Source organism: Equus przewalskii, chromosome 5, assembly GCF_037783145.1.
Source record: "Equus przewalskii isolate Varuska chromosome 5, EquPr2, whole genome shotgun sequence".
In the NCBI taxonomy this organism is placed as follows: domain Eukaryota; kingdom Metazoa; phylum Chordata; class Mammalia; order Perissodactyla; family Equidae; genus Equus; species Equus przewalskii.
Genome location: NC_091835.1, coordinates 61453341 through 61480322, shown reverse-complemented (window position 1 = coordinate 61480322; position 26982 = coordinate 61453341). Strand labels below are relative to the sequence as shown.

The 26982-nt window shown below is 37.6% G+C and overlaps 1 protein-coding gene across 3 annotated transcripts in view; it reads right to left on the bottom strand.

Annotated features, from left to right (window-relative positions):
* Window positions 1-555: 555 nt before the first annotated feature.
* PDZRN4 (PDZ domain containing ring finger 4) overlaps window positions 556-26982 on the bottom strand; it is a 342736-nt gene continuing 316309 nt past the window's right edge. For all 3 annotated transcript variants that reach the window (XM_070619443.1, XM_070619444.1, XM_070619445.1), the window contains 5 exons: window positions 20287-20385; window positions 17618-17680; window positions 10541-10642; window positions 6424-6540; window positions 556-2886 (listed from right to left, as the gene is read on the bottom strand). In XM_070619443.1, the coding sequence (XP_070475544.1) occupies window positions 1360-2886; window positions 6424-6540; window positions 10541-10642; window positions 17618-17680; window positions 20287-20385 (1908 nt within the window). In that variant the 3' untranslated portion in view covers window positions 556-1359. The remainder of the gene's footprint in view (window positions 2887-6423; window positions 6541-10540; window positions 10643-17617; window positions 17681-20286; window positions 20386-26982) is intronic.

Here is a 26982-nt window from a genome sequence, read left to right as displayed (position 1 = left end):
AATTCATATGTTGAAGCTTTAACCCTCAATGTGATGGTTGTTGGAGGTGGGGCCTTTGGGTGGTAATTAGGTTTAGAGGAAGCCATAAGAGTGGGGTCTTTATGATGAGATCAGTGCCCTTATAAGAAGAGACATCAGAGAGCTTCACCTCTTTCTACCACGTGAGGACATACTGAGAAGGTAGCCATTTGCAAAACAGGAAGAGAGCCCTCACCAAAGAGCTGAATTGGTCAGCACCTTGATCTTGGACTTCCCGGCCTTGAGAGCTGTGAGAAATAAGTTCCTCTTATTTAAACTTCACCGTCTATGGTATTTTGTTATGGCAGCTTGAGCTGACTAATACATACAGCGTCACTATAAACAATCTTAGACACTTCACTGATCCTCTCTCCATAACTTCCCTAAATTTTTATTGATTTTTCCTTACATGGGTGGCAGGCAAGGAGAGCAGGAACTCATGTTTATTGAATGTTTAGTTAGCATCTGTTAGATGCTCTACATACATGATCGAATTTAATCCTGGTACTAATATGTGACACAATGATCTACTGGAAGTATTTCAAGACAATTTTATTGAAAAACAGTGATAGAAAATGTACACATTTTATAATCCACAACTGAGAGTCTTCTAAATAGTATACATATATAACTAATTTATATCTGGTAACCACAGCAGACAATGAAAATAAAACACTCATTGATAACTTTCTTAAGGATAATCAATAATTTATTTCTCTTTTATTGTCACAATTACCACAATTATCTAGCTACATGACCAATGTCACTACATATCACAGGAAGATTGTCCACCTACACTTTACTGAGACAAAGACAACGGTCATTTATGTGTTAAATGTACAACAGGATGTTAAAAAGAGGTGGTTTTTATGTATAGGACAAGATGTGGCACATGATTTATTAACAAGGTTGATTTAATACATATTATGCCAGGAAGCAAGCATAGAAATGTTTTGGCATTGAGTTGTTATTAAAGTAGAAAATAAGTAAACTAGAGAAATAAATCCAGATCTTAACTTACAATAGATACATTAAAGTAGGAAATTAATCGGCTCCTCAGTATGTTTGTTCAAGTTTTTTTTGTTCTCTTTCCTTTTGTTTGTTATTTTATATATAAATGAGTAATATGAATATATCACAGGTTAAAGAAAGATCTCAGCCCAAAAGAAGGTACCAGGATATGAAAAACAAATGAAAAATTACCAGGTATTTTTGCTTACAAAAAATTTAAACTATAAAGAGTCACAAAATATATATAAAAACGCCACATTGAACGAGGCAATCATACTCTACCCAAACTGGTAGCACCCTCTTAAAATCAGTTGCATTCCATTCATTCGGTCATACGGTGGTGACTGACAAAAAGGCATTATGAACTCGTGTGCCATCAGGAGACTTGGCTCCATGGGTCATCAGTTCTTGGATTGTCATCCAGTTGTCCAAAATTTTCTTGTTTCTCTTTTTCATCATCTTTTTGTGACTCAGTTCAATGATGTTGATCTCCTTCTTGCCCTCGCTGCCGCTCTGAGGACTCTCCTTAAGACACTCTAACCGGCTCCGCATCATGAACTCTCGGCGCCGACGCTGCTCTTTGGCCCGAACCAGGTGTTGCTTTCTCTCCTCTTTGCTCCAGTAGCGCCCCATTTTCATCTCGCTCATGGTGTCATCGTCTGTCGTCATACCACTCCGCTCCTCCTTGATCTTTAAGGCACGTTCCTTCAGAATCCGGTCTCGCACTGGTCTCTTTGTTATGTACCGTGTCCCGTCGCTCCTAATTTTCACCTTCCATTCCATCTTGGGCTCTGAACACTTCTGAGACTCCTTGCACATGCTCACCAAACTGAGCTGACTCTGTGCATACTCGACAGCAGATTTCTGTTGAATTAACTGCATGTAGCTCTGATAATGCCGGGCGTGGGCTGGGATGTTGGCATATCTATATGAGGAGCTGTGATAAGGAGAGAGGTAAGGGATGTGTTCGCTGCCTGCCTTCTCTTGATCAGAAAGCTTGTTGCTTTCTGAAATCTTCTCCTTGCCTTCAATGCCGCAAACTTGTTCAGTGGTTTTGGCTTTGGTCGAGGTCGACTCTTTACTGCTCTGTCCAGAGGAGGACTGACTGGCTGCCATTGTGCTTCTCAGGTTTTTCTTATTGGTGAGGTTGATCATTCTTGGAAGGGAACTGTCAGGGGAACGGTCCACAGTGAGCGGAGTGCTTCTGCAGCTTTCAGCTGTGTTGTAAGCACTAGAACTGTCCTTGTCTGACTTTTCTGGGTGTTCGATGATGTCATCTAGCTTTCCCCTTTGCATGTCTATGCTGGTGTTATAATTTCGGAATCCTCCATCATGCAGTGCCCAGATGTCTCCATACTGGTCTGTCACTTTCTGGAGCCTGTGAGCCTGCATGATATTCTGGCACTCGAGTTCAATATTTCTTAGTTCTTCATTAAGCAACTGTAGCTCATGCTCCACTCCCTCTTGTTCCCCTTGATTGCATTCTATTGTGCTGCTCGAGTAATACAGGTCATACTCTCCATGGTTTCGAATCTTGCACTTGAGCTCCAAGAGCTGCCGGAACCTTTCACACTCCTCATCCTGGTTGCCAGTGCAGTCTGAGTCAATGTATTCACCAGACACGAAGCTCTCATTGCACTGAAGCTCAACGCTTCCTAGAGTGTCTTGGCTGTGCCCCAGCTCTCTCTTGCTCTTCAAAGATGTGCTGTTGGGATCCTCAGCTGCGTTCTCCTGCTCCGAGCTCTCATCATTTCGCAAGCTTTCGTCGGTGCGCCCCACTCCACTGTCCTTCTCATGGTTGTTGGATGAGGATGTTGCTGTGTCTGTCGTACCTTCTTCTTCTTCTTGTTTCTTTGGCTAGGATAACAAAGTTCAGAGAACAAAGAAAATTAATTATTTCGAACAACGCCAATTGTTGAAAAACTTGCTTGAAAAAGCAATGCTTCTTGGCAAAAGGGCAGTTCCTAGAAAGCTGCTCTAATTTTAGTATCCATAATAATTTTAGAAATAAAGGCAATTAGCTCATGGCAGCTTTTTATGCAAGGAAGTAAAGAAAACAAAAGCTGCTTAACTATGGCTTTGACACGTGGGGATAAATAAAACAGGACACATTTAAATAAGTGATTCTTAGCTGAAAGGTTTCCCTTACTTGGGAAACTTCGGAGTAAAGGTGTGTAAATGAGGTGAATTTATGAGTTTCTGAGGTGATAATACACACACAAGATGAGGAGTAAGACAGAATGTCTAAACGGTCTTTAGTGATATGAAGGCCTGGAGTTCAGAAGCTGTGTCATGTTATTACTATTTTTTTTCTGAACTTTCCTCAAGTTCACAGGAAACATCACTGATCTAGTAATACAGTAATAATGGTTAGCCCAACACTGCAAAATTTCAGGAATAGGTTAGTGCTGGAGCCCAGGACCTTCTCTCTATAGATAAAGAACCTTAATCCCAGATGGGGATTAACAGCAGAGAGGTCTAGAAGGCCAGTGCCATCTCCCAGTGTCAGGATTTCTTATATGTCCAGGATGCCACATTCCTAGATACTGTGCTTTGACCTCAGTGCATCTCCAAATCATGTTACTGAAAAACAGCAACAACCTCATAAGACTCATTTGGGTCACTTACAAAGATTTTTCTACTTTTAACCAGTAATTTCCTTCAAAGGTGAGTTTTATTCTACTGAGAATAAAATGACAGTTCTCATGAAAGTCTAAGCAGCATTGATTGCCAGACATGGGCACAATGTCAAAAAATATTTTGGCATATATATGTAAATACACACACACATATTTAAATATGTATGTAAACTTCACTTGCTAGTAATTTTTGGTCTCAGGCAGAACAATTAACTGTCACTGCCCTAAGGAGATGCAAGTGTAGTTCTTTCTCTGTGAATAGGGTAAAGTTACTTTTTCCTCCATCACTTATCATATAGTAGTCTACACAGCAGTTTCTAGATTGTATTTTCCTTATATCTAAGTTTACTCACCATTTGATATCTATATTATTATATATGTAATTATACAATTAAATATAATTAAGCCTGTTAGTGTTACAAGGACAGAATGCGTGATCAAGTTATTCTAAAACAGGTCTGAAAGGGTCTCTCCAGATAATTATTATTTTCTTCACAGAAGTAATGGCAGAACAAAATGTAACATAAACTGGAGGGAAGAGAACATGACCATGTATCTCATGTTGTTCTAGGATTCTCAATCTTTCCCTAGAATATTTTTCCTCATTTGTTGAAAACATAGTGAATTTGATTTTAAAGTTTTATGTAACTAACAATGGGAAGCTTGTTACATCCCCACGCCCCTTGCTCTAAGCTGACAGTAGTATCAAATGTGTTGACATCTGCACACTGCACCATAAAACCCCCAAAGGATGTTACTGATATTGAACATATGAGTTTACACACCACACTACTTACATTTATATTTTTCTCATATCTATAATGAGCTCAAAAACCACAAAGTGGCTAGTATTTCTTTTCTTATTTTATACGCAGTATGAATGATACAGACAAATTATGTGATGGGAGATGCACAATGTGTCACCAGCAGCCATAGGACCAAGGATAGTAGGTAAAGTGAAACTTTCATATGGATACATATTTTAGTTTTAAAATACGGATATACACTTTATTTTTTATTGAATTTCCCTTTCCTTTGTAACTGTTTTATGAGCAATGTGAAAATAAAGAGTTTTCCATCCTCAAACCTAGAATTCCTGGTTTCTAATGTAACGCTACTCTATCATTTATCATTTCCCTACGGAATTATTATAGTGACAGGCAATGTTTCTACCAAGACATTTCTAATGTAGTATTATTGTTTATAAGGGCAAAGAACTTTTAAAGGTTTCTGTACTTCTCATCATTTTTCAGTCTCAAGGTGAAGAAAAATTTCCAGACAATGAGAATCTAACCTCCGGGACCATCTAGTGTTACCTCAAAAGACCTAGCATTTGTATTACGTCTGATGAGTAGGCAGCATTTGACACCATATCACTTCACTTGGACAGGATTTCTTCCTTCTTTCTCTATTCCAACATCCTCCTGTCAATTCTGTATCAGGTCACATTTTGTATCCGAGAGAGAAAAAGCCTGGAGGAAGGACTTTCTTGCTTGTAACCAGCAGCTGCCACCAAAAAATATCTTTATTTGTGGCTGGTGTTGAAGTCGTACATAAAAATTTCAATCTGTCCTACCTATATTGAAAAGCAATCACCACAGTCACAGCATCACTTTTGAGCATGAACTATTTTCGTGAAGTGGCCAGTGGGCATCCATGATCGGCACAAAGTATAGCACATATGGCTATGATGACACTGTAGTTTTCAATTTCATGATTTACTTAATATATAGACATGCACCCCCCACACACATACCTTTCTGTTATGGGATGCTAGCATCAAGATATTTCATCACTCAGCTTGGTAATGTGATAAGATGTATGTGTTTCATGTTCCTAAGCCTAACTGTAAGGATTTTTTAAAAAAATTATCTTTTAGAATGTGTTAAGAATTAGTGTTTAGAATAGTATTATAATTAAACAAATCAGTAAACTGACAGCAGAAGTGTTAATAAAATTATATCAGCAGATGAATGACATGAATCTGACATAAAAAATCTAGCATATACTAATCTTGTTTTTATCCAGTAGGAAAACAACAAAAATGAAAAAAATCCTAAGACTCAGTTTCCCATGGACCACACTGTGATTTTTTTTATTAGCTATGAATTAATTAAGGGAAGGACTTTGCTCATTTTTCTTTGCATTCTCAGGATCAAGTGTAGTACTTGGAACATATAAGGAGCTCAGAATTTTTTGTTGAATGATTGTGACCCTACAGCAAAACGATGTCAATAATCTGAAATAGAACTACTCCTATTCAGGAGTATATAGGTGTAATCATGATACCAAAGACACAAATAAGATTGATGGCTTACATCATGTCATCATCATCCTATAGTTGCCTAAATATTCAAATAGATACATTAATATTTTAAAGTATAAAATTACTTTTGGGGGAAGGGGTTACCTCATGAGATATAGTTTGTCCCCAGCTGGCATATTGAGAAGAAATATGCATTTTTAGTATTAAATTTCTGCATCAGGCTGAACAGTACTTGGGTCAACATTTGAATACTACTGTACTCTATCAACAATGGTCCCTAACCTCTCTGAACTAGAAATATTCTTAATAGAAAAAAAATCGTATTTATTCTCTCTACTTCACTTGAGATGGTCCTTTGCTCTCAAAAATTACCATTAAAGAGATGTTTGATCAAACTCTTTGATTTTGTTTTTCACTCCATTTATGGTTATACCTTAAAAAAAGAACTGGCAACATTACAAATGATGTAGTTCAAATTGTTGGCCCTACCTGCTCCACCTCATTGGCAGTGCGTTGCATTGCTTCATTATGCTGTTCTTCCAACATCTCCAAGTTTAACTCCTCTAAGAATTCATTCCTTTCATCTTCCAGCCAGCCTTCATCCAGCTGCAAAAGAATACATTAGTACATTATATTAGGTTCGTGAGAACTCATGCTAAAATAGGGTAAATATAAATGGCGATGCCTGACCAGTTCCTTTTATCATAATGATTCTCTTCAGAATACCAGCCTCAGATAGTTCACCTCTCAGAAGGAAGAAAAGGTGATAAAAAAAAAAAAAGGATTCTTATGCCTTTTATCCTTTCCTGAAACAGAGCTACAGATTTTCTCTCATAACCAAGTAGATCCCACAGCATAGAACATTATCATCTTTCAAAATGTATGAAAAGCATACTGCATAATCCACAGCCATCATACTCATTACCTCCAACAGTCCCCGTGTTAAGGAACTGCAGTGGTACTAATGGGACCATGAAACAATTGGGCTTTTTTCCTTAATGACAATCCTCAAGGTGACTACACAAAAAGTACCCCCACCTCATGCTACCCTCATCTTGCTTCTTTATTTTCAGCCAGATGGTTTCCAAGTTAACAAAATGACTGCTTCCCACAAGAGAATTCACAGACAACATTTATTTGATATGAAAAAAAAAGTTCTAAGTTATTCTTCTCAAAAAAAAAAAAAAAAAAAAAAAAGCTGCTATGCCATGTCTATTTTAATTCATTTTTCAGGCCCAATTCCAAGGGAAAATACCTGAAGTGTGGCATTTTAGGGTGGTGGAGTGGTGTGGAGCATGTGGGGTTTTGTTTGTGGGTGCTGAATGCAAGTATTCTTGTGGGACTCTTACACAAATTAAACTGAACAGATCCCCTTGGCTTCTCAGTATAAAGTGAAGTGGAAAACTGGTGGTTACCTTGCTAATGTGATGAGTGTTGACAGTCAATACAGATAATTTGCCTCAAAGTGGATTGTGGGAGCTGGATTACATAAATTAGCTGTCTATGCTGATTAAATTAGCTGAATTATTGTCACAGCTCTGCTTCACTCTGTGTTACAAAGAAACAGCAGCTTTCTAAAGAGCCAAAATTGACAATAGTTTGAAGTGTTTTCATCTCAAACTAATGGGCAAAATAAACTCTTAAAGATGACTGGACTTCAAAAGCTTAAAAACAAAAACTCTGAAAGGACATTAAACTGCACCAGGAAAGGCATTAGCGTATATGTATCATATTCATTAATATGAAGGCAATCATAGGTTTCTTGAGATTTATTAAAACCTATCTCGAACTTAAATTACCTCAAATTTGACTGGGGCCAAAAGCATGGACACATTTATTCATCCTCATTTATCTTAATGTAGCCTGAATAACTTGACCAAGTTCTACCCCACTGACTTTGATATGCAGATGAACTATGAAAATCAAGCTGACTAAAAATTTAAATTCAGCCCAATTTATAATTGTCCAAGTTTTACATTCTTTAATCCCTTTTAAGTTTCATGAAGCTGCAAACACCAGACTCCAAAGGAAATTGCTTAAAGCTAGTGATGTTTACTTTTTATGAGCACACCAAGGAATTTTCTTTAATCAGGTCAAAACAAAAGACTTGCTAACACTGACATAGCGAATGATGAAACAGTCTTTTGAAATTGAAATGAAGGGGTGGGGGAGATAAGAACAACAAATGGTAGAAATTAATGATTCCTTATAACTCTTTTCTTATTAACTAACCCCATAGATCCTTGAGTTGCCATCTGTAGTGAGTATATGTCTGTTTTGATTAAGCTTTCCTCTAGCACAATAAGTGAGGAGAGATTCTTCTTGCTCACTTCCTTTCCCTGTTGTATTTCCCTTTCCACCTGCACGTGCATTCATGGCAGTCTGCCTAACACTGTGGAAGAGAGAGATCTTTCTCTTGAGCTGAGTGGCAGGAAAGGCATGATGGTCATTGTTATAGTAGGGGTCTGTCTGCGTGGTCGGGGATCACACATGGCATTTCAGAGAAAGAAACAACCTGCACTGTCTCAAAAATAGTGGCTACGAGTTCTTATGAGAGCCCTCTCTGCCCCAAAGGCCCAAGGGGAACAGGACAGAATAGCAATATCTTTAATGGTCTGAGAAAGAAAATGGGCAGAAAATGAAAGAAAGTTGACAGGGAATGTGAGAAATGAGTTATTTAAAAATATTGCACAGATGTACAATGCTGCCCCCAGCAACTCTGTAGATCATTTCCAAGAATGTAGAGAGCATTTGAAACACTAAAAAAAGGGCTAGAAAAAGCACACAAAAAAATCCACATTCTCCCTGAATAAAATGCACATGCAAATAATGCAATAATGAGATATATTGAAATTGATGGAAAAATATAGGTGATATAAAGACTAGGTTTTTTTGGTCTTTTTTTTCTTGCCACTTTGGAGCATGTACTGCTTAAATATCATTTTTAAAGTATGGTGGTAAAATGCATTTTCTTTCCTTATTTTTCTAGAATTCTGATTTTCGAAAGGCAATTAGCTTCCTTCCAGTGGCATGAAGGCTTCTTCAGGATCAAAGGACTAAAGCAGATCTTGATTTTGACACAGGAGGGTATCCTCCAGAGTCAGGTGACCACCTTTTATTAACTGCGGAAAGGAAGTCTTGTTTGAAAATTCATCCTCCAGCATTGATTCTTTTGGGTCAGGAATGTAGCCAAATATTCGAAAATGCCACTGATTCTACCAAGCATATGTATTCAGTCAAAGATGAACAGGATCTGGTCTCATGTCATTAATTTCTATTCTTTCCACAGTCCATTATAGCCATTAGGTGGTAAAGTTTAAGGAAATGCTTTAATTCTAAATTAATGAGGTTCTCTAGCAGTTACGTGGAAGGGGCAAAGAAACTACATTATAACATCGAAATATCTTTCCTAGAACAGGGATGACTACTAAGTTCTCTTCAGCTTACTATGAATTTCACTAATAGCCCCTTTATTCTGTTCTTTTTCAAGAAAATGGGGTCAGGGAGGTTAATCGATTTGCAAAATTTCGAGGTAATCAGTGCGATTTCATATGTATTTTAAAGCTTCACTCCCACAGAGGCAGTCCAGCCAGTTGTGGAGGTTCCCTTTCCAGCTCCTGTGACCTCAGGTGTGTAACTTTACTCTGCCCGGGGCTATGGCAGGCTTTATGGGAACCATTTAGAATGGTCAAGGGCATAAAGGAAATATATGCGGAAAGGGTGATCCTTTATAACCACTATATTCAAGTCAGGATTTGGTCTGACACTGAAATACACTTGCTCAATGTAATTTATAGATAGGATGTAGTTACTGAGTCTGAAATATATCAGATCAATAACTTGGGAGACAAATGGTGATATAACCAACTTCACTCAAACTACTGACAGATGGATAGAACGGTGACAATGCAATGTCCTTTCTGCATCGTGGTGGGGTATAAAACGGATATAAAAGGAAGTACCAACAGTACTTTTCTTCCACCATTACCTCTCCTTTACTTTCATGACATCTCCCTCTGTAAAGATATAAAAAAATTCCTTTAGAAGCTCTCAGTTTGTTTTGGGCTGGACAGATGTTTTTGTCACACTAAAACTGGAAAAAATTCAATTACTATAAAGGGAACCACACCATGCCACATAAGGCACTTGATTTGGTAAAGTTATTCTAAAAAGATTTAAGTTGATAGCTAGATATGCTGTTTGTCTTGTTAGAGATTCTTTCAAGATACCTTAATATGCCAATTAAGTAATTTTAGATGAAAACCTGAAGTGAAGATCCATACAGAATTAAAAATCATGTAAAGTCAACCATTTTTCATTTATGAATTCATTTAAATAGCTGGCAAGTGGAAGGAGAGAATAATGATCCAATTTCGTGTGCTTTTTTTCTTCTTTTTTAAAAATAAGATGTTTAGCTGCCATTCTGTGGAGCAATATAGGGAGTCTTTAACTTATAATTTTTTTGATAAGGTTGGTAAGTTAGGAAAAATAAATCAATGATATTTTGTATACTTGGTGTTACAAGTATCCATGGTACTGACTTGATGCAGAACAGCAAGTAGTGAATGTAAAGTTCGGTCTCAAGGTTTCTGATCTCTGTTCTGACCTGAATCTCTGGCCTTGCAACCAGCAGCACAATTCTCTTGCACTCATCGCTAGACAGCAATGCCACTGCTTCTCCTCGATTCTGGACATCTTCCCCATTTATCTAGAAAACAAATGAAAGTGGCACATTAGTTTCCATTTCCACAATGCTGCACACAATAAATGGCAAATATCAGCTCATTTATGGTAAATGTATGGACAATGAAGCTCATACAATGGTCTCATCTTCAGCCCCTCAGTGGTAAGTGCCTTCACTCAATTACGCGCTTACTGTAAGAGCCATATCGATCCCTGAAGGATGGCGGACATCAGAGGAAGCAGTTATGTTCATAAATGTCCAACCTGCGCCCTGGCAACATACATCTAGCAACACAATTAACCAGCCCCTGACAGGTGACGTTCATCTTTCTCCGCTCAGAGTAATGGAAGTGTCACTCTGAGATAATAGTGCTGGGGGAAGCAGGGCTGGCAAAAGCACAACTGAAATCCGTCATCCTGCATGCTTGCTGCGAGCCAATTAGAGAGCCGCAGTATTATCTCTCACCGGGCACTGCTCCCAGGCCACTGCTGATTGCATTTTCGTTTAATCATTTCATATTTGTATGTGGGTCTGCCTCGGTTGCCCCAGATCACTCTCAGGATATCTTTCAGTGCTGAACTAATCAGGGAAGGACACAGTTCATTAGTGACATCCTCATCAATATTCCAGCTCTTCCTGAGGTTTCTCCATTTCCTAAAAGAACAAAACTAATGCGATATCTTAAGGCCCATCTCTTAAGTATGCTTAAATTTTTAAAAAGTAACACAGAGTAAAACTGGCTTTTTATGAGAATATTTAGTGAAAGAAACCAAGCTTGAGTAAACTTTTGATTAAAAAGAAAAGATTCCAGTGGCATTCAAAATGTCTCTTTTTTTCCTTTTTCTGAGTTCTACAGAGAGAGCAAACAGGTTTCTAAAGTTTCTATTTTAAACTACAGTTTTATGTTCAAATGTGCTTAGCTCTTAGTTAACACAACTTTTTTCTTTGCATATTTTGCTTTATTGATTGCTCAAATTCACGGAGACAATGAGATTTTTGATCCATGATACATAATCCAAATATGTAGAAAGAAATTTCAATTGAAGAGGTCAAGTAATTCTATTTAAAGTAAGTATTAATTATTTTTATAAATTAAACAGAAAATGTGGTTTCACTAACCACTTTTACAATAATTATCATCTTTCACTAAGGATTTCTGCTTAAAAGCAAGAAGTAGACTCCTGAGGTTTTCTCCTTGTGGGTCTCTGGGATTCTGGCTGACACATGAGCACAGACATAAGATTTGAAAACAAGCTGAGGAATCTCAACTTTGGACCACAATAAATGATCCTTATTCCTAGAGTCTTATCATAAATATTTACCACAAAGAAAGCAGACACTAATAGTGATAATGGGGAAAATCATATAACCACATGCTGTATTTTTTAATTTGGACCAAATGACTGTCACTTTAGCTTTCCCCTTGTTTATGTAGACAAGAAATTCAGCTTCTACAAGTTTCAAGTGCATTTCCTTTTTCTTTTTTTGCAATTTCCGAATAAAATTCATCAAATTAGAAAATAGAAGCTATGATTCCAAAATGGGGACGAATGGCTGGGAAGCATATGTTGTGTTTTTTGTAAGTAAATATCTGAAAAGCTATGTTTTGTACTGAATCCAAGGCCTTTTGTCCTTAAATAAAAATAAATAGGCAGTGATATATTCCACTACCTCCCAATTAAGTGTAGTTTGGAAATAACGACTTGAAAATTTTTACTTTCTTTGAGCTTTGAGGGCTTATGTCCATTTCACAGTCATTCTTAGCAGTATACCCACAATGCATCTGTCTATCACCCATGGCTCTAGTTGCTCAACTTCCCTCCACCATAGGCACATCTGATCCTAAGGAGATTGAGTTGGATGATCTCACACCACTAATCTTCATCTTTTCTGTTTGAAATAGAACTCTCACTACTTTTTTTCTCTGGTCTTCTCTAGAGCATATACATACTTCCAAATTCTTTATCTAAATTTCACTTACCGTTAATGTAAATACTCTTCATTCATGTTCATTTAATAGTACTATTGTGTTTCCCATATTAAAGTGCAGATAACAGTGCCTTTCTAAGAGGGTTGTTATAAAGATTAAATAAACTAATATATGCAAAGGGTTTTAAATAAGTGTCCAGTATACAGAAAGTGCTCAAGGTTGGCACATATTACTGTTGACGCTATTGTTGTTGTTATTATTAGTATTATTATACTATCATTATTTATATTTGAATCTTCAGTAAAGACTATTTTCTTCTAAAGAAAGCAAATATATTAAAATTCATGCACAAGAATTAAATCCATAGTAGTAAACATGGTTCTATTTTAAAAGATACCTATCTCATATGAATTTGTAACCCTTAGAGGGCTTCATGAAGAAACAATATGGTTGTGCTTGATTTTCAGTCCCTGCACAGCTGGTATTCATCTCTCTCCTCTGTGAACTCATAATGACCAGACCTATGGTCCCCAGCCCTGGCAATAAGTCCTTACTTTGGGAGGACAGATCACATGTTGTAGAACTTTTACATTCAGAATCATATGTGGAATGAAATGAACTTGCCACAGAAATCTAGCATTGAAATGTAATTTATTGTTTCTTTTTCAAAACAAAGACCACTTTAGTCATCTGGTTGCTGGATCCTATCGTATTTAGAACATTAGTTTGATACCCAAACTGATATGGGAGAAAGAAATGCAGCCATGGGTTTCAGCAAAGATGTCTCTCAAGGAATGAAAAGATTTGAGGAATGAAATCAGATAGAGCTTTCAACCTTCATTTGCTCTTGTTCCTGAATGATGGTTCATAGCTACAGGACTGCTTGTGGGAAAGCAGCTTGCTGTGTCTGAAAACAACAGGCAGACATAAAGGAGCGGGGCCCAGCAACGTGTTGGGGGAGGGTGGCGGAGACAGACAGGTCGTTGCATCACAATTTAATGGAAGACTTCCATTTTAAGAGAAAAGAGGGAAAGAGGATCAGGAGAAGGGTAACATATAACTTTTGTTATAAAAGAGGAAAAACTTTGCCAGAGAATGTATTTGCCTCATTTTCTGTGCATGGGCATACGTCAATATTAGTTTCAAAATGGATATTGCCTTGGCTTAGAGGAGATTTGTGGCAATTACAAAGATAAATCAGTTGAAACCCCACTTTAGGCCCAATCTCCGATATGTGCATATGAGTGTGTGCATGTGTATGTGTGTGTGTGTAAAACCCTAAAAGCCTAGACATGGTTTAATATAGCTTTTTTGCTTGAACATACCAATTTTTAGGTTTTCTATATCAGTGTACCAGAAGCAGATGGGCAACTAAAATTCTTGGCATCCAACTACCTCTAGAATTTCTTATTTGAAAACCCAAGAATCTAAGACGAAAGAGGAACAATTTATTTCAAATGTGTTCATATTTTAGTGGGGAGAAAAAGAAGGTGATGAAGTATAGAGATCTACAGGTCGGAAGAACAGAAATGGGGGAACACAGCTCTTGGAAGAAAATAAGAGAGTAGGAAGAAATGCTGAGGGCATTTGTGTAGCATAGAGGAAGACAGACAGAGTTCATTAGAAGTCCTGTTGTTCCATGGGGCCAGGCCAGTGGCGCAGCGGTTAAGTGCGCACGTTCTGCTTTGGCGGCCTGGGGCTCGCCAGTTCAGATCCCGGGTGTGGACATGGCACCACTTGGCAAGCCATGCTGTGGTAGGTGTCCCACATACAAAGTAGAGGAAGATGGGCACAGATGTTAGCTCAGGGCCAGTCTTCCTCAGCAAAAAGAGGAGGATTGGCAGCAAATGTTAGCTCAGGGCTAATCTTCCTTAAAAAAAAAAAAAAAAAAGAAGTCTTGCTGTTCCACTGTTTGAGATTTTGCAGAGTTTTGTCAGGGAGTAATCCTTAGGGATATGACTGACTTTTTTGGCCATCGTGAGATTAGGCAGCTTACATGGACTATTATATGCTTACTATCCCAAGGAGGAAATGAGAATACAGCATTCTCTCCTTTGGAAAGCTGATTGTATGTGGACTTTAATCCTTTCTCTCTGTCTCAGAAATGCCTTGTCTTCATTCAGCCCTGCACTTTTGTGAGAAGACTTCCTCATATTAATTCCCGAGGATGCATCTGATACCACAAGTTTGTGGCAATGGCGCAGCCGAAAGAACTGTCAAGCACTTGCAGAGAAAAAACACATGAGAATTAGAACATGTTTTCATGAGGTTGGTTTATGGTCTCTCTTCTGCATAATCCCCACCTTATGTCAATCTTGTGAGAGTGTGTGTTCGCGTGTGTGTGGTGTCATTGGGTGAGGTCACCCCTAGTGTACTACAGGCCCATGGTGTATGACATTTAGAAAATTTTAGCTACATGATGAGGGCAGGACTATAGAAATATTCTACTTAGGTCATCATGAACAGGAAATTAAAATCACAATTGCTCTAAAGAGAATCATTTAAATAAAAGCCAGCCAGGAAACTTCAGGGATAAGAAGTAAATCCTCTCTTTCTCCCACTCTCATCTCCCTGGGAAAGGAGTCATTACTTGTTCATTACAGGGTATCCCATAATCTCCTCATCAGCCATATGGAGCTATTTGTCTATGGGTACAATTTTGTCACAGTTTTATTTAATATAATTTCACCATCACCCTTAAGACGCTTTGTTTCCTGTGTGTACAGATAGAATTGAATTCTAGGCTTTTTAATGTGACGTGTATTTATTCATTAAGTGTGACATATTTGTCACTGAATATAAAGTAATCAGGCAGACAATAGCACTTTATCACCCCTGCTGTTGTTTCTTCAATGAACCAACTCCATTAAGTAATGCCTTATTATCCAGCAAATATTTTATCTGAAAACTTTATCTGCCCACACTATAGCCAAGAACAAGGAAGTGTCAAAACAAAGTATGCATATATGGAAACATATGTACTTTATTTCTATCCAAGTCTAGCCACTGAACTAAAAGATGTAATTTTAATAACTGTATTTGTGTATCTAACCCATAGGTAAGTGTTAGCTGGAAACTAGGAAGGGAGCCAGTGAGGGTGCAGCAGCAGATGTAAGTAGCTGGTGAGAGGAAGAGGTGAAAGCTGGAAACAGCAAGAAAAAAATGGCAAAATACAGACCCAACATCAGAAAACATAGCCAAATAGGGTCATTTAATATTGGGGCACAAAATCTTTCAGACTTTTTAGCCACTGAGCGTTTTATTCTATTGTAACACTGTATAATGATTTCTGGGCATAACACGGCCCTGAGCATGAAAAGAAGGCTACATTCTTTTCGGTATACTTAGTTGGAGATGTTAACAAAGTGAAGAATACATTTAAAATTATTTCCAAATCAAAAAAAGTAAAATATTTTGAAGCTTTCCTTATCTGGATGCTGCACTGAAATGGTACCCTTATTTCTTAATGAGGCTATACAAGTAAACATTTACTGCAGATTTTATTGATCTATCCTATTATTTTCTCCACTGAATACCTTTGTTTCACTCATTCATTTATTTATGTATGGGAAAGAAAGAATTTAAAATATGGTAGTAAACAAGACTGAGCTTTGGTTTCCTGATTCGCTTTTCCTTCCCCTCATATATGCAATGACAGACACATTCCATTTTGTTTAACTACAGGTCACCACTCATTGAAGTAGAAATCATATATTCTTAAAGTTTTCTGAAAACTAGTAGGACCAAGAATGACCACTAATTCATGCTTGTATTCTTTCCTAATTGGGGCTTTCAGTAGAGGGTTCCTGATGAAAAGGAGTTCTGTGGCATCCAGCTAGAGAAGGGAGAAGGGATGAATGAAGAAGTGATGTGTCACCCTAGAGAAAGGAAAGAACCACAGAAGGCTGGGCAGGATAACCTGCTGGAGTGTGCCCAAGGCACCTTGGGCACAACTTTATCACGACAAGGTCACACTGCATGGTGCTGTGTACACATCATCTTCCTAATTACGGAGGGAGTGCCCCAAATGCTGGGACGGCATCTTGTCTAATTTTGAAGCCCTGGTTTTAGGCAGAGTGTTGAATCCAAATGTGCTGAACTTAAAGAAACACTCTTCAGGGGCTCATATCCAGTGAGGGGAACCACAGACCTGTGAGAATGACTGCAAGTCTTGCAGAATAGCTGAACAGTTTGTACTTCTTCAGTTTGTCTTTTGCGTCCTCCTCCATTTTGCGGTTGTGATCTGCCGTGAAACCCAACCCTGAAGGGTGCCTGTTCTTATTTTGGGTTAATCTGGACACAAGGGCTGGGGAGCTGTGTGTCTTCCTGCAGCCGTTCCTTATGAGAAAGGACTCAGAATGGACAGAGCTGGCCGCGGCAGGGTTAGTTTAAGACGGGAACTTTGGCTTTCAAAATTATTCTTGATTTGGGCTGTGATCTGCTTACCATATCCCTCATTAAACTGAAATTTAATCAGTCTCCATGTTTTCACATTTCCACGTGCAGAAGAAAGCATATTTCTTCCACCTGTCCCCAGCAACTCATTTGTAAATTATTAAAACGTCTTGAGACTTCTAGACTTTCCTATAGTAATGGAACATTGGGATCCATGTTTACCTCACTTATTCTGGAAAAGGCAGCAATAACTGCTGGTGCCGCTAGTAATAATAGCTGTTAATGTTTACTGTTTACCGTGCACGGTGCTAGGCATACCACATGCATAATCACATTTAACCTTCGCAACAATATGTTTTATTATTATCATTTTTTTTTTAAATGAGGAAACAGGCTTGCAGTGAGAGGTTAAGTAATGTGTAAGTGGTGAAGCTGGACGCTGAAGTTGAGTCTGAGCCCAGAGTTTATGTCTTAATCATTAATTATTAGCTAATAATTCTTAATAAATGGCACTATCCTTACTTTAAAAAAAGGTTTAAATGATAGCTTTTTGTAGATGTTACTATCCAGAAGCAAAGACAAATTCTTTTTCCTAACATTTTACAAGAAACAAAATAAAATTAAAACTGTTGGGCAGATAGTAAGAAAGTGAAGGAAATAACAATACCACATACTTGCAAAATGCGATCTCCTTCTCGAATTCGGCCATCTTTGGCAGCAATGCTATTTGGATCTACCTGTAATGGAGAGGACACACATTTTCAATTGGATATGAAATATCTTCCCAGGAACTTACAGTGTCGTTTTAAAAATATTTTTACAAACCTTTAAAATTCCCTATTGAATTATAGAGCGCATGTCAAATTTTTCTCTGTCAGAAATTACTGATTCTAAAAATATATATGCACTATTTTAGAATTAATGATAATAAAATTAAAAAGAACTAGAGCAGAACTTGATTTGAGAACGACTTTTCTCTCCCTCTCTTTCTTTCGCCCTTTTATCCTTTCTTCTTTTTTTCTTTATCACATCTATTCACTCATGTCTGTATGCCAACTGTCAGACGTGGTCTCGGGCTGACACAATCTTCAGCTGATGCTAATACTAGGATTCTCTGGACCCAGGAAATTCACTTTCTGCTAGGGTGATTTTTAAATCCTGCCTTAGCTGTCTTAGAAAAGCTGATAGCTATATGGTAAATCCATACATATTAAAGGAATTTCTATCTCATGAGCACATTAATTTATAAAGAGATTATAATCTATGTTCCTCAAAAAATCCTATCCATGTAGATTATTACTGGGCACTATTTTACATATAAGATGACATGAATTAACTATGTTATTTTAGAATAAATAGATATTTCAGGCTTTTGAAAGAGTTTACCAACATTTTAATGGGCCAAACGAGTGATGATTTGCTGTTCACAAGGGGCAATTCCATCTATCACATTTCACATGATGGCTTCAAAACATTTATTTGAGCTTATTCCATCAAAGTGTTTTTTTAAGCAAAGTATTTCCAGTGTAGCATGGGTTGACCCATCCTATCCGGAAATTAGATATTGCTTTCTTATTAGGTGGTGCCATCTAGTCAATGAGTTTTCAGTGATCAATCCAGAACAAAAGACACTATAATTACATGTAACAGGTATAAGGAAAACATGCCTCCCAAGTACACATGTTCAGTTCCTGTGGCTTCTTTACTATCCCTGAAAAGTAAACTTCCAAAGCTGACATATTTAAACAGCAAAGAGAGACTTAGACTAAATGAAAGTGAGGGATAATTAATCAATTGCATCCTATTTAGAAGCTATTCAAATCTAAAACTTTGCCTTCAGAATTGTAATTAAACTAATATTAAACTTCTATATTTGTATTTCTACATATTACAGAAGATAATTCTGCAGGTGCTCCCCCATACTTCCTCACCATAATCGGAGGGATTAGCATAGTTGTACAGGTAAAAGAGGTATATAAGTCAAATGTTCTCTGGAGACTTTTCCATTGCAAGAGCCAGTCAGTAAATTCCTTGGTAAATGATAAAGAGTAACATTCACATTTATAGAGCTGTGTAGTTTTCTAAGTGCATTAATTACATTCTCTTTTCCATATTCTAAACACTTCTATAAAAACAATGAGATAAGCATTGTTGGACTAAGTTTCTAGTTGAGGAAGCTGAAGCTCAGTAAGTTAGGCAATGGCCAAGAAAACTTGGAACAGCATGGAACGGCAATTAGTATCTAGCTTGTCTAACTTCTGCATATATATATATATATATATACACATATACACATTTTCACACATATATATATACACATACGTGGTTTCACACACATATATGTGTGTGCATACATACATATGGAGAAGTTGGATAATATAGATACATGCAGGTACATACATGTTTGCATGTATAGATATTTAATTTTTAATCATATGCATATATAATTTTTAAAAAATCATATCTTACTATTTCTCATAAAATGATTCTTTTGGGAGTTTAGAAAAATCATCTAGGGGCTGGCCTGGTGGCACAGTGGTTAAGTTTGCACGCTCTGCTTTGGCAGCCCAGGGTTTTCGTGTTCAGACCCCGGGCACAGACCTACACATGGCTCATCACGCCATGCAGTGGTGGCAGCCCACATGCACCATAGAGGAAGATTGGCACAGATGTTAGTTTAGGGACAATCTTCCTCAAGCAAAAAAAGGAAGATTGGCAACAGATGTTAGCTCAGGGTGAATCTTCCTCACCAAAAAAAAAAAAAAAAAGAAAGAAAATCATCTATAATAAATTGTTTTTCACATTTTTTCAAAGTAATTAATACTAAGGGTGTTTCACAGTTAAGTACCTCATTTTTGAAAGTGATTATGGGGCTGAATAAAACAAACTAATAGATGCGCTTCCTGGATATTCAAATTTATCAATCCTGTCAGCAGAGTAAAATATGGGATTATTGTGAATATGAGATTTAAAACAATTAGTCGATGCTATTGTTAACAAAATTGATAAAAGACACAGTGGAATGGAAGAACAAATATTTGCTGATCAAAACCTTTGCTTGACTTCCTGCATACTTATGGGAATTTTTTCAAATTTAGGCTATGTTACCATTCTTACACTTCTCCTTCCTGGGATTCTGTGGTGAAAGCAACCACATTAAACAAGCTGATAACAATTACGTTACTTGGGCAACATAATTTACTTTCCTAATTGAAAGTGACAAGTATTGGAACATGGCCAATCCTTCACATTCAAGCCTCCCAAGGATTTTCTCATTGTGAGTCATTTCCCTCCATTCCTCGCAGTCTCCCTCCCTTAATCTCTTCTCCATGGCATCTCTTACCTCGCTGACATAAATGCCGGTGTCTTCTTCATCATCCGTTCGGTAACAGACTGTCAGGCCCAGCTTCTCTTGACTGCTAACACGACACAACTCGACCTCCTGAGAGAAAACACACACAGAACATTTATCTCAGAGAGAAATCCTACAACAGAATGGGGAGCTCACTGATAACTCTTTGGGTCACCGTGGGAAGTTTTCATAATTACTGCCCAACGTGTGAAATTAACTTGTGTGACCAAAACCATCAAAATTTACCGTCCATTTGTATTTCTGTATATTCAAACCAATGTTTTAAATTTTCATTGTAAAGTTGGAGATGTGCAATTCTTTTGCATCAAGTCATAAACTTAAACTCTTTAAAAATCACACCATAAAGTATAAATAAGATATGCATACATCAGTAAGATGGAATCAATAAAATATTTGAGAATGTCACAGTAGGTAGCAAAATATTCATAAAAATATTGAGAGCTACTGTGTTTGTATTTTAATAAAACAAAATAAAGTTCAAATAAAAAAAGATTATACTAGACTCTGTCTCAATTCTTTTTTGGAGTTCTATACAATATGATAATAAGCAAGTGTTTTGGGTAGCTCAGGCCAAGGTTTCCTATTATTCTGCAGAAGCTCTTGCCCTTGAAAAGAAATGGGTTCATCCAGGCTGAAGAGAGAGACATCAACAGTCATATGAGCAGAGGCAATGATTCAAAATAGAGCAGTAAATGAACAAGGAAACACATTTACTGAAACACATGGCTGAGGGGCTTGAAATGTCAGTCCTTCGGTAATGTATATTGAGTCTATTTCCTGATTTATGTTCAGTAAAATAATAATAAATTTCAGTGTATTTCCCTTTTATATAATGAAATACACTTGTACTACTTTCAGAAGCAGATGACTTTAGGATAAATCGCATAATTCCAAGCACTAAAACACAAATTCGTGTTCTCATCATGGAGAACTTGTTCCTATTGAATGGAGAATATAGAGGCCTCTTAGCACATAATCAGATGAGGAAGAACAAAATACATTTAAAATGAAAGTGGAGTCTGGATCAAGTTTCTAGAACTCAGGCTCTGTGGGAGTTGTCAATTTGTCTGTCCAGCTTAATGCTCTTTCTCCATTGCCTAGAACAGGGGCAGTCTCAGTGTGGACACTGAGTAAATGCTGGTTCAAGAGTGACTGCTTTTATTTTAAAATCTTTCCTAGTGTTTGTAACTTTTTGTAAAACAATAATTAAGGAGTTTTTTGTCTTTAATTGGAGTAGATTTTGTGTGCACGTGCATGTGTGTGAGTGTATGTACATGAATGAAAAGAAGATTATGAAGTTCAATAATAATACAGAATTCATTTAACTGTCTATGATCTGAAATAGATACCAGGACTAAATAAGGAAAAACTCACAACTTCAAACTAGGGGATATTTTCCAGGACAGTCTGCGACATTTGAAGAAATATCCTCTCTTTCAACTTTGTATTTCAATGAAGGCCTTTGTCATTGGAAAATAACCATTCATTTCAATGACATGCTATAAACCATAGGTAAATCCTTAGCAAGGATAGACCATCATAAGCTCCAGTGACCAATAATTTCACCGCTGATAGCAAATAAGATGAAATTTAAATCTTCTGTCTTGAGACATATACCGCAAATTGGTGAAATACATGAAAATACGAAGGATGCTGACTTTCTAACTGGGGGACATAGATGCTCTAAATTACACCACAGAGGTTAAAAAGGGCATGGTGTATGATGAAGAATGAAGAAAAAGGATGAAAAATCTTTTCACCTCGAGGAAGAACAGGAAACAGTGACATGATTTGGCACCAGAACCAAAAACTACGCATCAAGCAAGGATATTTTCCAAACTGGCAATAATTAATACCTCCGGAGGGGAAGAATACTTGACTAAAACTGTAACATTAGGAAGGAATTACAGCAACAAAAGAGCTTCAATTACAGCAATGAAGTATACAGTTAAGGAGTAAAGAAGCTTGCGATTCCTAAGAGGCCTACAAGGAAACCTAAACACCCCATAAAGAACTGAGATTGGGACCTCTAAATTAAAGCAAATGAGGAGCTGTAGTCAAAGCTGAAATCCATTGACATTCAATGTCCTTCCAATGGCTGGGGAGAGACTCCGTATGATGCAGGAAGATATTTCCAGAGGGGCATTCCTTTCGTGAATGTTTTCTCTGCATTCTCAATGGTGTACCATGGTGTGGTGTTGGTTTAGAAGATGCATCTCAAAATGTTTTGCAATAAAATGGAACTAATCTATTAAAATAAAAAGGCTGGAATCCACCCATAAGACTTCAATATCACAAATTCAAGTATTTACCCAAGAATCACAGAGGAAAGTAGACTAAGATCCTGAGGTCAAAATAGCGTTTCAATATTGTCATCATATTAGACCTACGCGGAACTGCGAAACAGGTCTCAAAGTTACCTACAGCATCTTTGTTTTCGATATCCCCCTTTTATGACACACAACATGCTCGTATTTCCCAGAGTTCCTAAGGTCTGCCTATCTAGGTGGACACTGGTATTTTAGGTTTGCATCTTACCTACGTCCTAGCAAAATCTGGCATTTGGTGTGGTTTTCCATTCTCTCATAAGTAACTCTTGAGATATAAAGAAAATTGATAAATAAATATTTCTTAAAGGGATCATTATTAATAATTACTTAAAATGTGGCTATGCAGGGTTTGGTTTACACTAATAAAGGCTGCCAATACAAAGCCTTAATTCAAAGGACTGAACTTATGGTGGTAGGACTGCAGGCTCTCAAGGAGGCTCAAGGGAGACTCCCTGGACCCTACAAACCACCCAGCACCCGTCCCAGTGTGGACTTGCAGTGCTTTCTTTGGTTGAGAATGTTTCCGACACTACATATTTCATATTGGTACACAGAAGCATGCATTTTAGAATCAAAGTTCCTTTAATTGTATGACAAAATAACTTATAAGCAGCTACCTGTAGACCACTTTGTTCGCATGAGGCAAAGGTGGCTTTGGAAAGCCTGATTATCTGAAAGGAATCCTCTAGCACAGGTTTAATTTAGTATTCCCTTCGCAGTGTGCAGAAGCCTCTGACTTCTGAAGAAACAACCTCCTGGTAATACAGAATGTTTTCCCTAACAACTTTCATACCTTTCTCTCTGTCACTAGGAAGCTGTTTGATGAAAAACATAAAAGTGAAATGCTACCTCTGTACATTTTCTCCACAGAGACAATTCACGGGCGTATACAAATCAAAGCCAAGTCTGCACGGATGGCATGGCCAACCATCCATAAGTCATTTGTGACTGGAATGCAAGAATCACTTCACATACCTGGTGAAACTACATTAATTGAGGCTTAAATGTGCTTTAAGATGCTATGTTCTAGGAATATGTACAGTCCCTTAAAAAAATCAAATCACAGTATCTAATGCTGTGAGAAATTGATTCTGTGGAGACTGAGGGTGGAGTAGAAGATGAAAGTCAGTAAAGCTTGCTGGGAAACATCCTTCTAATCACAGGAAGAATGGGATTTTTACATAGACTGGTTACACTGCAGTGCTGCGAAATTTTTATATTTTTAATGATTGGATCTAAGGAGGAACCCGAACTTTAAACAAAAAAACCACACTTTTGTTCTCTAGATAGGACTCACTTGCTGGAGGAAGAACTGAGGCTTGAAGCTGCTTGCAATAGCTTTTTAAGAAAATTGTTTCCAAATTCTAGAGAGCTCTGACTCCCATGCCACGAGCGAGAAAATTCAGAGGCAGTCAGTACTATGTAAGTCTGAAGAAGAAGCAGGGCTAGGCAGGACAGTCAATGATACCAAATGACTCATGAGAGAGAGGGGTCTGTTGGGTCCATATCTTTCCTTTTATTTTGTTTGTTTTCCCAATTTTTATTTATTAGACAACATATGCACTACTATACAAGCTTAGTACTAATCATAGGTCATTGTCTTACATTTTGTAACATTGATTAGTAACTAGTGGAATACCATGCTTAGTTGTTCCAACAAAACATTTATTAAAAAACAGCTAAATGGGAAATACAAAAGCTTTAACTCCCACAGGCAAGGGAAACCTAGATACTCTACTGTGAAAATATTGCTTCAAAATCATTATCTTCTGGATAGTAGAATCAGCTATAATACTTAGCAAGAAAAAGCAAAACTCCCAGAATACTCAAATCACCATGACAACATCAGGTTCACACACGCCAACTCCAAACATCCACAGCAAGTGGCTGCAACTAGTAACTAGATCGCATTTCTGTAGAGAAATGAGGATAAAAGTGAAAGCATTTGGTCATGTCTTTTCACTAATATCCTTAACTTCAACTCCTTCCTCAACTGCTTTTCCTTTTTCAAAGATATTGTTGTGAAATGTGGGCAGCTTTTTAATCTCCCAATTTCCTATTCTTAGGGACTTTCTGAATTCTTTGGGAAATAAAGCTGTCACGTTTTTCTAGACCCAGGTTGTCTGTTTCTTATTGTGGGATCTGAATGGCCTTAGGAAGTCCTAAATTACCCATTTTGGGTGGATTTTACATCTTAACAAAGAAAGAAATATTAATTTTGTTTAAAATGTTCATTGGCGGATGGAATGGATTCATGATGGCAGGAGGCAACAGTCGATGCCTTGAATTCTGGACCAGGAACAGAAATGGGAAACTTGAGATCATGGTACGTGAGAAGTGATACACCAATTGTGTATTGTTACTTCTGCCCTGCCAACTAGAGAATCAGGCCAACCGCATGGGAACCTGTCCTTTAATGGGCTTTCGCCCAGTCTTGCTGGGCCTAAAACAGAACAAACGCATGTAAGGAAACTAGGGAAAAGCTTTTGTTTACATCAGTTATTTTTTTTTCTATATTTTGCTTCTTGCATCTTTTGAGAAAACCGCAATTGCCTTGAGGTATTAGGATCGTGTGGTTTATCTTTGTAAAAATCCAGGAATCTAGAGTTATTCACAACTGACGCGTTTTGAACAAACATTAAATGATCATTGATTAGCTCACTAATGACATTGCTAAATACCCACAGTTATTTGTGGCTTGATTTTCTGATTTATATGTTAGCTCTTGGGGTCTCCATCAAAATAGTTCAACATGCCATAAGCAATATGTAGAAAAGACTATTCATAAAATGTCATTACTTTACTTTTACAATATCCATTTTAAGCACCCCACTCTCTGGTCAGCTCAGATACTCTTGTATTCCCACTCCAGCATTTTCGCTGTCTCATTAGACCTTGAACCTATTGACCCTTCCACTTTTCACTTTCAATAATTTCCCCATGCTCTCCCCTCTCTCCTTGTCCAGCTTGAAATCACAGTTCAGCATAATAATCTTTTATTAAAATCCACAACTCCTTTGTTGTTCTCTGCCTCCACTGTATCACCCAGCAGAGGGTCAATTATGGTTAAACCCAACTAGTCACTTCCCTGTGTTCCCACCTGAGCAGCTGCATGATCCTGGAGGAAAATGCACAACTATTCTGACCACACTGACTGCTCTCACTGTAAATTCGTTACCACAAATCTCAAATGGGCCATCAATGCCACCAACAGTCACACTGTGCTTCCTTTGTCAAGTTGCTCCTCTTTTCTCAAATTTCCAACAGAACCTGCCCACTCTCAGTTGATGACCTTACCTCTTGGTTCACTGGATGCTAGTTGATTATTATTACCTCAACTTTACAAAATCCCAGACCGGTATTTACACTCCTTTTCTCTGCAACTCTGCTACAGTGCCTTCTCTCTCTTCACTTTTAGCTAATCATCCTGTTCCATGCTCCGTGGACAAAAAAGGAAGCACGAAACAGAAACTGCTGCATCTTCCCTCCACTCAGTGTATCAATCTAAATTCACCTGTATTCATCCTGTAGGCTGTCCCTCCATTACAATCAAAGAAAGATTCTTAACTCTATCAAAGGCCAATGCCTCCACTCATGCTCCATAAACCATTCTTTTAAAATATTTTTAAGACTTTTTCTCATGGAATTATTCCCTCTCTTTCTCCTGTATTATCAGTTTCTCCTTCCTTATCAGAGCATCCCCATTGCCAGACATACGCAAAAAAAGCATTACTATCATCCATATGAGGTGGGGCAAAAGAAAACCAGATAGAGATGGTGGTCAGCTCTAGGCTGGAGGTACTGGAAGAATCTAGTAAAAGTGCCTTGGAAGAGATAATAGAATCACCTTGGTGTTCCCCAAGACCAAATTTACAAGCAGAGAACAGCGACGCTGCAAAGGTTACAGACGTAGGAAACAGCATGTCATGTTAGAGGAGTTTTAAGTAGATAATGTGTATAAAGCTAAGGGTTTAAGATTGGGGTGAATGAGGGGGTATGATGAAAAATAAAACTGGAGATGTAGACAAGGGCCATACCATGGAAGGATTGCCACACCATATTAACTAATTTGGACTCTTTGCAAAAATTAAAGAGGAGTCATTGTAAAGGAAATACAGATCTTCCTTGACTTACGATGGGGTTACATCCCAATAAACCCCCTGTAAGTTGAAAATATTCTAAGTCAAAAATGCATTTAATACACTTCACCTACCAAATGTCATAGCTTAGCCTAACCTACCTTAAATGTGCTCAGAAAACTTATATTAGCCTACAGTTTGGCAAAATCATCTAATACAAAGCCTATTTTATAATAAAGGTTGACTATCTCACATAA